At 39.8% G+C, this 12,985-nt stretch overlaps 1 protein-coding gene across 7 annotated transcripts in view; it reads left to right on the top strand.

The window, feature by feature from the left end:
• The window catches only part of LOC133425014 (protein FAM184A-like), an 89,537-nt gene that overhangs the window by 21,009 nt on the left and 55,543 nt on the right, over positions 1-12,985 (top strand). For all 7 annotated transcript variants that reach the window (XM_061715657.1, XM_061715660.1, XM_061715656.1 and 4 more), the window contains exons 2-8: positions 1,900-1,977; positions 4,734-4,868; positions 5,895-5,993; positions 9,490-9,696; positions 10,641-10,814; positions 11,594-11,755; positions 12,086-12,221. In XM_061715657.1, the coding sequence (XP_061571641.1) occupies positions 1,900-1,977; positions 4,734-4,868; positions 5,895-5,993; positions 9,490-9,696; positions 10,641-10,814; positions 11,594-11,755; positions 12,086-12,221 (991 nt within the window). The remainder of the gene's footprint in view (positions 1-1,899; positions 1,978-4,733; positions 4,869-5,894; positions 5,994-9,489; positions 9,697-10,640; positions 10,815-11,593; positions 11,756-12,085; positions 12,222-12,985) is intronic.

Genomic DNA, 12,985 nt, shown 5'->3' with positions numbered 1-12,985 from the left:
TGCTAAGGTCTGTTGTAGACTCCCCTGCCCCATGGAAGTCATTATTAACAGAGTTTAGTTGATCTAGGTCCTGCTTCGCTAGAAACATTTCTTGTATGCACAAAATGTCAGTGTTCTCCAAGAGCTTGTCCATTACAATTCGCTGCGCTTTGTCCCCTGCCCCATGTCCAAGCGCAGGCCACGCGAGTTGTATGACACAACTCTAATACCAGTCATAAGATACACAGACATATCTACATTGGATATTTACAGCAGATTATTCCATTTCAGATGTTGTATTGGTTGCAAAATCAGGAATAAGTGAATTATCTGAACACAGATGAGCCGTTTGAGACTGGTAACCCCCATGAAATTAAAGGCTGTCGACACATCGACAATTATGTCGATGTGTCGATTATGTCGACTAATGGCGGCAGCTCTAATATTACGTGAAGCTCTGTATCCCTAACATTGAAACATTCAAAGACTTATTTAACTGTATTTAACTGACACTATAAGGGGAATAATGTTTTGTATTTAATTTTGTATTTCCAGAGGTAGAGTTTAAAAGTGAGGTCAGCAAAGAGGAGAAAGTAGCGATGTTCAAATGAAGCATATCAAATATTGGTTTGTTTATTTAATGCTTCGCTTTAGTTACATCTAGTGATGAAAGAGAAAAAAGCACGACGACGTATCATGAGAATAAGTAACTGAAACGTATGCGAATCCGATAAATATCTCTTTGTAAAGATCATGAACCGGTTGATTTTGTAAATGAAGCGATGTCGTATGGGGGGGTGGTGTTTGGTATGATGATGCGTAACTGGGATATGATTTTGCTCTGGGAAAGGTGATTCGAAGATTTTTATTGAACAACAATATATTTTTTCCACAGTTTTGGGGATTAGTTGGTTTATTTCCAGCTTTTGAAAACACCCACCCACACGGCACAGCAGGGGCTGGGATGTAAGGGTACTGCTTCACAAGTAAATACAAAGACAACTACATGCTCTTGTGTTATAAAGCATCTTGCGAGTCGTGGACTGGTTTGAACAATGATTCACACAGGAGAACTGCTTCAGGTGTCGTCAGTCACGTGACTTTTCCCACACCAAAGCTTTGAGCTTCCCAGCAGTGGTTCAGAGAAAATGCAGCTGCGAGTTTGAAGCGTGATTCAAAGCCCCTAAGTAGGCGAGGAGTTATTCTTCTTTGAAATTGTGACTGTATCCGAATACTTACAGTTTTGAATAGTCTGTACATTTGTGGATACAAGCAGGAGGCCTTCAAGGAAAAACCGATTTGCAGCCACTGCTAAACAGAATAATTCCTGCATAAAGCAAAATATTCACCATGTCCGTTACAGGCCATTTGTGTGCGTATAACCTTGTTACCTCACCTTTTAAATGGACTAAACGGCCGGGTCCCATATAAATATGAGTTCAATTGGCCATGACTGAATATTAGCTGCTCACCAGGAGCTTCAATTTGTGGAAGCTTCAGCTATTTAAAGCTCCTGCATATGATTTACCTCCAGCACTTATAAAGCATGTTTATATTCCTTCAAGAGTGCAAGCATGACCAACGAGGTAGAGGCCCCTCCTGCTGTAGATCCACACCGCAGGTTCATGCAGGACTGGACGACAGCAGCACATCATTTGTTTTTCTGTTTACAGATAAATGGAAAAGTCTCTTTTTTGTTACCCTTTGTATGTTAGTGATAATTAAGGCTCAGTTTTCTATGTTGGGATTGATGCAAAGCGTTGTCTGACTTTCATCATAGTGCAAAACCTTTTGTTGTTGCTGGTATTGATTTTGTAGCAGTTTGAATTCACCGTATAACTTTCGATCCTGTATTGAACCCGTTAATAAGAGCTGTTTTCCATCCCCTCTATTCATTCTGTCATCTCCTCCTGTCTCCAGGTGATTTATGCTCTCAACACCAAGAACGATGAGCACGAGGAGGAAATTGAATCTCTGAAAGAGGCCCACGAAGACGAGGTACTGGCACCACAGAGCATTAGAAATTACATGGATACAAGTGCGGTGTAACTGGCGTATCAGAAGTTTCACTACGAATAGAAACACTACTTGGCTATACTCCATGTTTCAGTACTCTGATGTGTCCACATTCAATCAATCAATCAATTCATATTTATTTCGAGCAATAAAACATAACATAAGTGACCTGGTGCAACATAAAATTAAACAAATACCTTTTATCAGGTTTATCAGGTGCAGGTTCAAAATACAAATTAACTCGTTAACACTCGAAAGGGAGTGGGAAGAAGAAAACGTATTAATCCCACCCCTGTTTCTCATTAACAACTTGACAGATTTTTTTTTTTTAAGTCTCAACATTTGAACCAAAACAATGAACAAAAGACCTATATCAAATTATAATAAAAATGATTCTACAGTTCACCTCACCTAAATTCACACACATTGTGGCTGCGAAATGCAGATGCATTTCATGGCCACAATGCGCGCAAATCCAGGAACAATATATATAGTAATATTTATAGTTAACCGTTAACTTATATTTATAATAAACGGTTAACTTATATTTATAATAAATACCAGCAACATTGAGGGGGATGGGGGACATTTATGTGTCAATGCGACCTTTTGTTTAGCATCTTCCAGGTATTTAACTACTATTCCAAGCAGGATACAGATTTGTGTCTTTTTCAGGTGAAGGAGCTTGACAGTTTTGTGATACTGGTCATCTCCATCATATAAAAGGTAATGAATGAACATCGCTATATCAGGCCCATTAATCTCCTCCTAACCTGCTCTGTCGGTACCCGGGGCAGATGCAACGGAGATCATTCAAGCCATTTTTAGTCTCATAAATAATGATGCAATATAAAAATACGATACACCAAACAAACGAGGAAAAAGCCATGCCATAAAAACTTGTAGCGCCCAGCTGCTACATGTATATCATTTTGAAGCTAAGTTTGCAACAGTCTGTGACAAAAAGTGAGCCAGCTGTCGAAGAACAGCAGAAAAACAAGTTTGCCTTCACCAACCCAACTCTGAATTTCATTCTGAATTTCTGAATGTTCATGTTTCAGGTAGTTCAGGGACTCAGCTGTTGGCATCTGTCTCTGTTATCAGGAATATTTATTTTTTATTTTTATTTAACCTTTATTTAACCAGGTAAGTCAGTTGAGAACAGTTTCTCATTTACATTGACGACCTGGGCTAGAGGCAGCACAAAGAGTCAAACACATACAGGACTGTCTCAGAAAATTGGAATATTGTGATAAAGTTCTTTATTTTCTGTAATGCAATTAAAAAAACAAAAATGTCATACATTCTGGATTCATTACAAATCAACTGAAATATTGCAAGCCTTTTATTATTTTAATATTGCTGATTATGGTTTACAGTTTAAGATTAAGATTCCCAGAATATTCTAATTTTTTGAGATAGGATATTTGAGTTTTCTTAAGCTGTAAGCCATGATCAGCAATATTAAAATAATAAAAGGCTTGCAATATTTCAGTTGATTTGTAATGAATCCAGAATGTATGACATTTTTGCATTACAGAAAATAAAGGACTTTATCACAATATTCTAATTTTCTGAGACAGTCCTGTATAATCACAGTGAAACAAACAATCAAACACGATATATAAAAAACACACAACACATAAAAAATATGAGTAAAAAGTGGTAGCGCTGGTCCGGAAGAGTTAATAAGAGCAGGAATAGGAAGAGGAATATTTCGGGAGAGAATAACTTCACATGGATGGAAACCTTTCCACACTGAATGTAGTTTGGTAACTGAAAAGCCTCACTGGCACAGATACGCCTAAATGTGCCTAAATCTGCCAAAATGACCAGTTTATACAGTCAATCCAAACAATTCTTCTCAAAAAAACTCAGATAAACTCAGATAACGCCATTAATCTAAAGGGATGAGGTCTATGACGCTTTTCAGCTCCAGCATTCAGCTCCCTTTCCAGATTCTTTCATGGCATCAGTTGATTATGTTTCAGATAATCCGTAAAGAGATGATCACCATAAATCCCAACCATGAAGAGCACCATCAACCACAGCGCTGCCAAGTCTCACATACTTGTTATGAGAAGTACTTCACTCGTTTTCTTTACCGCAGTATAAAGAAGAGTGTACCTTCATTATGCTTCCCTGATCATTAATTCAGCTTCTTTCCATAATGACTCTCAGGTGAGCATGCTCTCCATCTGCAGTCTGTAATTTGAGTGGTAAACACCGACAAAGTGTGATGAATCATCTGGTTGATGATTACCTCAAACACGACGCTGCGGAGGAGGAAGAAATCTGCCCGAGCCCGCCGCGCAGCTAACACGTCCCTTTAGCTCGTTCACTTTAGTCACTCAGATAATTGGAAAACAGGGTCAGACACACATTAATACCCCGTAAAATAAAGCCTGCAGGGTTTTATTTCAGCGGCATATCAAAAGCTGTTATTTCTATAAAACACGGACTAAGGTGTTATGAAACTGGCTTAAATGTAGTCAGTGTCATTTGGGTTGTTTTCATAGAGCAGCTTTAAAATACTGCACCATGGAAGATGTGTTGAATTAATTAATCCTTCTTTCAAGACTTTTTTCCCCCGGCAGCTTTTCCTAGAGGCAGCAGCGTTGTGCTCATGCCCGGTTTGATTTATCTTATATCCTTCAGTCTGAGCTTGAAGTTTGTTTTTTTGCCTCAGTACGTTTACCTCGTCTGAGATAGCGGCCGGTTTGTCTCATGTCGCTCAGGTGCAACACATCGTGACAGAAACCAGGGACAAGATCATGCAGTACAAGAGCAAGATGGCGGACGAGGCGGACCTGCGGCGGCGCCTGGCGAGCCTGGAGGAGTCCGTGGAGCTGCACGAACACATGAAGAGACAGGTCGTTCACTGCTGCTGGGCACCGTGGGCAGTACTGGAGTTGAGGGGGATGAGGGGGGATGGCATCCCCCGCGAAATAAAAACAGTCAAAATCATCCCTCCTGTAAAACTGCCACCCCCCTTTCCATCCCTTATGTCATTTCATTCATGAATGTGGTTTTACTGCTGTTTCAACATTTAGAGTCATCACCAGAAAAATAACACCAGAAAAATAACTTATTTGACAATTTTCACCTGTTTCAAGTAAATTTTCACTTGAAATAAGTAGGAAAATCTGCCAGTGGGACAAGATTTATCTTCTCATTACAAGCAAAAAAAGTGAAAATCTACCTGAAACAGGTGAAAATTGTTGTTTTTTCCAGTGATGAGTCTTGTTTTAAGTGTAATGAGATTTTTTTTACTAAAATGAGACATTTTAACTAGAAATAAGAAATATATTCTTGTTAAGATTTTGAGTTTTTGCAGTGATCCATTTTACTTATCCTGTGAAGGACAGAGTCATATTGATAAGTTCAGAAAAGTGTTTTTTATTGTTGTGTTTTGATGTATTTGATGTAAGCCCAGTGGATATTTAAAGCTTACAGAAGGCTGCATTTAACTGCTGCTATGTCATTCCTGCAGTATTTCTGCAGGTGTTTTGGTCAGTGACTCATTTGTAATATATATTTTATTATTTGTAATCAGCACAAATTATCTGTCCCCATATGATAAAATCCACCATCCCCCCTGATTTTCTTTTAAAACTCGAGTACTGACCGTGGGCTCGTGGGTAGTCCCGCCCCTCGCTCAAGACGTTACTGCTTCTTGCAGCTTATCCAGCGAGGTTCTGGCACCAGCAAGGCCTTGGTGGTGGTGGACTTAAAAACCTCCCAAATGCACAATTATACACGCTCTCTCTCTTTTCTTAATGCTAATTTCTTCTGCCTCGCAGTTGTCCAGAACCCATTTAGAAAGTGAATGAATTGTACCTTCTGCCTGACCGTATCACCTTGCAGCGTAAATGCAGCTGATGTTTTGTTACCATCAGGCTTTAGCAGAATTCGAGATGTACAGACAGAGAATGGAGGACTCGCAGCTCTGCACCGAGGCCCAGCACACGCAGAGAGTGGTTTCCATGAGCAGAGAGGTGAGGCTGCACTCACAACACTCACTGTATCGTGCATGTACAACCAAAGACTGAATGCATTTCCTTTTTGTACAAAAGAATAATAAAAAACATCTAAAAGTGGGACATTTATACCTGATTATTCAAAACATTATTCTTTCCACTTATGTCATAACACATACTGGGTATCGTACATATAAATTCAAATTTGATCAGTGTTTATTTCAACTATGGCTCTGGTTTAAAAGCGTTTTTGTTGTATGAAGGTGTGTTTGAGGATGGTACTGGCTGCTTTGAGACTGTATAGAGGTGGGAGAGAGGGCAGCTGATCACCTCCTGGAGCAGTTTATGCTCTTTCCCACACCGTATTGATGAGCTTGAACCTGGTTCTGGGCTGTCACTAGTTCAAAGCTGGTGCTTTCTTTGCAGCTGGCAGGCGAAATGGGAAAAATCAGCTCTAAAAGAGTTCTTTGTGAGGTTCCTCGGGCAGTAAAATCCTTGATTAGGGGTATTAGCGCTCCAGGTCAGGTCCTTCCCAGTGGGAACTCTCCAGTGCTTCAATATGGGCATCTACACCAGGGGTGTCAAACTCATTTTGCTTGGCGGGCCGGATTTAACCAATTTTTTTCTCGCGGGCCGTACGCTCAAAATAACAAGAACGGTGCAAAAAAAAAATGTTCTAATTCTTTTTTTTTACTATTGTTATCTAATCCAATATCAGTTTAGTTAATTTTAAAGGAAATATGCACTTTGTTTACACTCTAATTGTGTAAAATATATTTCTTCAGGATCTTTTCTTGAAATTTCTCGTTTTTTTTTTCAAATTATGTAAGATACTTTTACAAAGATAAACAGAAACAAGTATGTTTTTTTTATATTTCGCTTTTTTATAGGAAATTTAATTAAAAGCAAAATCTTTCTTATTACATCCGAGAGTGTTTCTTTGTGATTTAGAGATTTTTCCAATACAATTAAGTGTATTTATTTTTAAAAATTGGCGCGGATATTTACGCCAGTGTGCCGAAAAAGTCAGCACTTCTTTTTTAACTGTTTTACTTTGTCACTATCCTCGTATTCAAAACTGAAATTCTCAGAATAATAACTTCTATCATCTTTTTTAGCAGTGATATTTTTCCTGCGAAAATATATAATAGTAGTCAGTTAATAAAAATAAACGACCGTCTACAAAGAAATAAAATCGGCAAATGCATTCTAGGAAACTAAAAAACAATGTCAAACTGCTCCATTTGTGGAATAACGATGGATTTGTAAAAGAAATATATTATCGGATATGCTGCGATTCATGGCAATTATTTATGCCTTCCTTTTTAGTAAATTAACATTTTGGTTTTTTGCGTTGGAAACTTCTCGCAGGCCGCATGAAAATCTCTCTCGGGCCACATGTGGCCCGCGGGCCGCACATTTGACACCCCTGATCTACACAGTCTCCTCTGGTGAATAAAGGCAATATATGTGGTGCAGTGCACCTAATTAATTTCATATTTTTTTATATTGCAGTAATATACTCTTGGTATATTACATTAAATGAAAAAGTATGTTGTTTTGGTAGCTCGTCTGAGGCTTTACTCTTGGACTGTGGAGAAATATGTAGCTACAGTTTTCTCCGCTCCAGGTAGCACGAAGGCTAGATCTGGTCATGATTTATTTACCAGTCTTTTCTCATTGACCGAGACTTCAATAGAGCAACACAGCTGCAACCTGACATCAGCTTCTTTTTGTTTCTGGGACATCTGGACTTTTTAGCTTTTTGAGTGCATCCATGTCAACGCTCGCCTGCAGTTCTGCACGGTTCGTTGTGTTGAGGTGGACGCCCTGTTTTATGTTCCCTCTGCCGCATCTCTGGCTACAAATCAAGCTTAATCCAGTTACAGAGGATAAAGTTAGTCCATTTGTGCAGACACACTATCTTTTTTTGATAAATATGCAACTTAAATTGTATAATTTGATTTATAATTACCCTGCCCCTAATGCTTTGTAATTATTATATACACATATATGCATTTGAATACCCTCAAAGTTCTTGCAGTCCTTTCTGTAGTCCTTACAGAAATGTTTTAATTAGGATATAAGTGCCAGAGGCCGGTGGAAACGTGTTCCAAAAACAAGTTTGGATACCATCAGCTGGCTTTGATCTCTTATCCCTCACAGCTGGGTTCCTCCTTAATATGACCCCAAAAAATGAAGTGCTGCTCGTACGGAGTTGCATAATGTTCTGGAGAGAAGGTGGGAGAGTGTTTTCTATAATACTTGCAAGGGGAAGTAAAAGTTTTGCCTCGACCAGATCCTTTTACACACATCCAGTTAGGTGAAGAGTGTGAACAGGAGATGTATATTCCATATCATATCATGGGTCATTCATACTATCATGGCACAACCTCATATTTTTTCGTCTCATTTTTCGACAGTGGCCTTAACTGATCTATATTTAGATGTGGTGAAACGAGCTCTGCGCGTCACCTTTTTCATGTTGGGGTTGGTTTAATCTAGCACAGGTTTTGTCCCTCGTCTTCCTCTTATTCCCTGCTTTGCCAGTGTCTGCTTCCAGCGTGACCAAATAGATTTCTCCTCTTCGTAAATCTGAGCGGTCACATGACATCACACGCCATGTTATATGTTCACATAGGGCTGGGCGATATGGACCAAAAGTCATATCTCGATATTTTCTAGCTGAATGGCGATACTCGATATATATCGATATTTTTTCTGTGCCATAATTGGGGTTTCCTCCAAAGCATTATAGCATAGCATCTCTGTTAGCATCTCTGTTAGCATCTCTGTTAGCATCTCTGTTAGCTTCATTTTTTTCTGAGGCAAACCCTTAAAAAAACAGTCAGTTTTAATACAAAGCCTCGTGCCAAATGTCACACAGAGGTTAACAGAGGTAAAATAATATAATAATAATGCCTGCATATATAGAATAAAAATGCTTCTTGAATAAAATAAAACAAATATCCCTTTCCTGCATAACAATTAATTTAAAATACACTGTGCAATTAATACAATGTAGACAGTAACAGGCAGACTTTTCCACTGAGGTTGACAGTTGTGCAAATAACAAAACATTTGTGCAAATCTCAAATAAAACATTCAAGTCAATTTGTCACAAAATAAGCTATATCAAAATCCTAATTTATTAATTTTTTTAAATCGATATAAACGATATTGTCTTGTACCATATCGCGTTTGAAAATATATCGATATATATTAAAATCTCGATGTATCGCCCAGCCCTATGTTCACATATCTTTATGTAACGGTATATTCTGTCGTTGCCATTTGCATCATTAAAAGTCGCGAAAGAGTCGCCCATTTTTATTGTGACGTGAGGAAAACATCTCAAACATGTACTGATGAGTTTCTAGAATAAATGATGTTTCTCTTCCAACTTGATCTGAGCTTGATCTGTGACAGGATTTGACTTGGCGGGTAGAGACCGAGGTTTCCAATAACACCCGAACGCTCCAACAGAATAGATTATGTTTGGTGGTTTCAATAGGTGGAAGAGATGCGTCGGGATTTTGAGGAGAAGCTGCGAGCGTTCAGCCAGGCTCAGGCCCAGTTTGAGGCAGAAAAACGGCGGGCGCTGGAGGAGCTGAGGGCCACCCACCGCCAGGAGGTGGAGGAACTCCGCGACAACCAGCAGAACCACAGCGCCAACTCCAGTGAAGACCAGGAGAAAATGGCAGAGCTTCATAGACAAGAGGTGGGCTCCAAGTACGAGGGACAGGACGCTAGAGGTGTTTTGCCGCAGAGCTAAACTTTGGATTGGTTTGCATGTCTTTTAGGGGCTTTTGTGAAAAGGTCACACGGCAAGTTACTCAATGGGGTAATTGCTGTTTTGGAGGCTTTTTATGGGTCCGGTTGGTTTTATGAGCATTATTAAACTCAGTGGTAATAATCTGGCCATAGCATGTCCTGCATGTCATCAACTTAATTTTCTACCATTTTTTTCTTTCTTTCAACTCAACTATTATCCAACAATATAGTGAAGACTAAACTGGTAATATCCAAGTCAGTGGTTTCTTTCCTAAATACTAATACCGTATTGGCCCGAATATAAGACGACCCTCATTATAAGACGACCCCCTCTTTTTCAAGACTCAAGTTTGAAAAAATACTTTTTTGAACACCAAATTAAATTTGTATACAGAAAATAATTACAGTACATCTGAAACAAATTATTATAACAATATATTCGAGTGAAAAAGCATGTTATTCGGCCTCATTCAAATCCTCATGTTGAAGTTTGCATCATAAATTCTCAGCTGCCGGTTCCGACCCACTTTTCTCCAGATTGTCGCTACGTTTCTCCATTTCCTGTTATCTCTTCTCTTATTTTCTTCTCTTTTCTTTCTTACCGCTATTTTTATTTTTCTTCTTCGTGACAGGGGTTCGCTTTGGCCTGGGGAGTTAAGTTTGCATTCGCTTTAAAGATATCTGGCGCCATCTAGCGTTGTGAATGGGTATAATGTCTAGACCCCGAATGTAAGACGACCCCCACTGTTTCAGTCTTATTTCAATGCAAAAACCACCGTCTTATATTCGAGCCAATACGGTAATACGAATATAATTCCTGGCAGCTTTGAATGTCTTTCATTGTGAGGAACAACGCAAAGACGTTCAGTCCATATATCTGTCTCTACGCAGGTGGAGGCTCTGATGGACCGGCTGGAAGAGCTGACGAAGGATAAGGTCCGCTTGGTGGAGGAGTACGAGGCCAAGCTGGCCAAGGCCCAGGAGTACTACGAGAGAGAGCTGGAGGCCATGAGGAGAACACACCAGCTCACCACTGAGAACCTGCTGGCCTGGAAGAGGACTGAGGTAAAACCTCCAGACCGTACCAGCAAAGACGGAGCAACCACGATCTGTCGGGCTCCGTGTCCCGCTTTAGGGCTTCACCTGACAGCACTGAAATAGGGCTGGGCGATATATCGAGATTTTGATATATATCGATATATTTTCAAACGCGATATGGTACGAGAAAATATCGTTTATATCGATTTAAAAAAATATATATATTTAAAAATTTTTTTTTTTTATGATTTTGATATAGCTTACACATTGACTTGAATGTTTTATTTGAGATTTGCACAGATGTTTTGTTATTTGCACAACTGTCAACCTCAGTGGAAAAGTCTGCCTGTTACTGTCTACATTGTATTAATTGCACAGTGTATTTTAATTTAATTGTTATGCAGGAAAGGGATATTTGTTTTATTTTTTTTTCAAGAAGCATTTTTATTCTATATATGCAGGCAGTTTATTTTTATTTCATTTGTTTTATACATTTTGATATTGTGCAGACCTCTGTTAATAAAGGAACCTGTGAGACATTTGGCCAGAGGCTTTGTATTAAAACTGACTGTTTTTTTAAGGGTTTGCTTTAGAAAAAAATGAAGCTAACAGAGATGCTAACAGAGATGCTATGCTATAATGCTTTGGGGGAAACCCGAATTATGGCACAGAAAAAATATCGATATATATCGAGTATCGCCATTCAGCTAAATATCGAGATATGACTTTTGGTCCATATCACCCAGCCCTACACTGAAACAAAACCCAGAAAACATGAAGCTCTTTGTGTTTCTGCTCACGTGAAGGTGGAACTGCGGAAAGAGTTCCAGGCCCAGGAAGCAGCGCTGCAGCGTTCACTGTCCAAGCTGAGGAGTGAACTTCAGAAAGCTCAGGAGGAGGCGCGTGAGAATCGAGACAAGACCAACAGACTCCAGACGTCGCTGGCCAACGCCGAGGGAACCATTCAGGTGTGTTTGTACCTGACGTACACTCAAACGCAGTGATTTATGCTTCATTTCAGTGAGCAGGAACTCTATTGAGCGTGCTAGCTGTGCCTCGTACTGCACACAATGTTTATTTACAGTGTTTCTTAAAAGGTGCAAATATGAAAAGTCTGTTTTTACTTCAAAAAGGGAAGCAAGTGGGCTAAAGTATATTAGAAACAGTTCTTGAGAGCAAAGTGCCTGGGGGTGAAATCTGTTTGCAGGAATCCCAGTGTACTGGGGAAGGTTGTGTGTTGTTTGCTAATAGACCTGCATTGCGTTGCTGCGGTGTGGCTGTGCTTACATGTGCTCCAGAACCTTCACAAGCAGCTGGAGGAAGCCATCCAGGACGGGGAGATCTGGGTGATGCAGCTGAAGGATACGGAGTACGAGCTGGAGGGCAGCAGGGAGCGAGTTCAGCAGCAGGCCACGGAAATCCTCCACAAAGCCAGTAAGACCCGCTTCTACATGTGCTCTGTCGAGGGAAAACCTTCTACTTGTTCTTATTATAATGTATAAAAAGAGAATAAAAAGTTATCAGAAATTACCGTCATATGAAAATTAGTCCCATGTTTGGTTTTAAGGACATTTTAATCAGCTCGAAAAACAAGCTGTCAGTTGTAACCAGAGCCGTCTGGGAGATTTGCAAGGCCATGTGCGAAATGGCCGGGGCGGGTCCTCGCGCGTGAGCGTAGCGAGCGTGCGTGAAATTTTTGGGTTTATTGGGTCGGATCGGGTGTCTATATACGCAATTTTAATTCTCCAATTAGCAAAATACTGGATACCTTCCCCCGCCTTATCATCATCTCGGCTTGCCTCGACGCGGGGCCCCACGGCTGCTTGAGACCCGGTCGATTCTTTCGGTGACTTTTGTAACAAATTTATCAAACGAGCTTTTCAGAGAGGCATTAAACTCTTCCATTTTCTTTAGTTTTTTTCTTTTTCCATCCCCTGATGGAAATTTCCTGAATCTGTTTCGTTCTCTCGACATTATGTGACAGTTTGTTCCACACTCCACCCGTCTGGATCAGAGCAGCTTGTGTCTGCGCTTGGTCTGAGTTGCAGTCGCAGTTGTATTGAACAACAGACACGCGCATCATTGCACATATATTTATTGATATGCACAGACTAGTACACATTTAGGTCTGTAATAGAATGTGACTGTTGATATTTATAAGGGAAAAAAGGAAAAAAAAAGGAAAAAAAAAAAGAATT

This window comes from Cololabis saira, chromosome 24, assembly GCF_033807715.1.
Source record: "Cololabis saira isolate AMF1-May2022 chromosome 24, fColSai1.1, whole genome shotgun sequence".
In the NCBI taxonomy this organism is placed as follows: Eukaryota; Metazoa; Chordata; class Actinopteri; order Beloniformes; family Belonidae; genus Cololabis; species Cololabis saira.
This window is presented reverse-complemented; position numbering and strand designations above follow the sequence as displayed.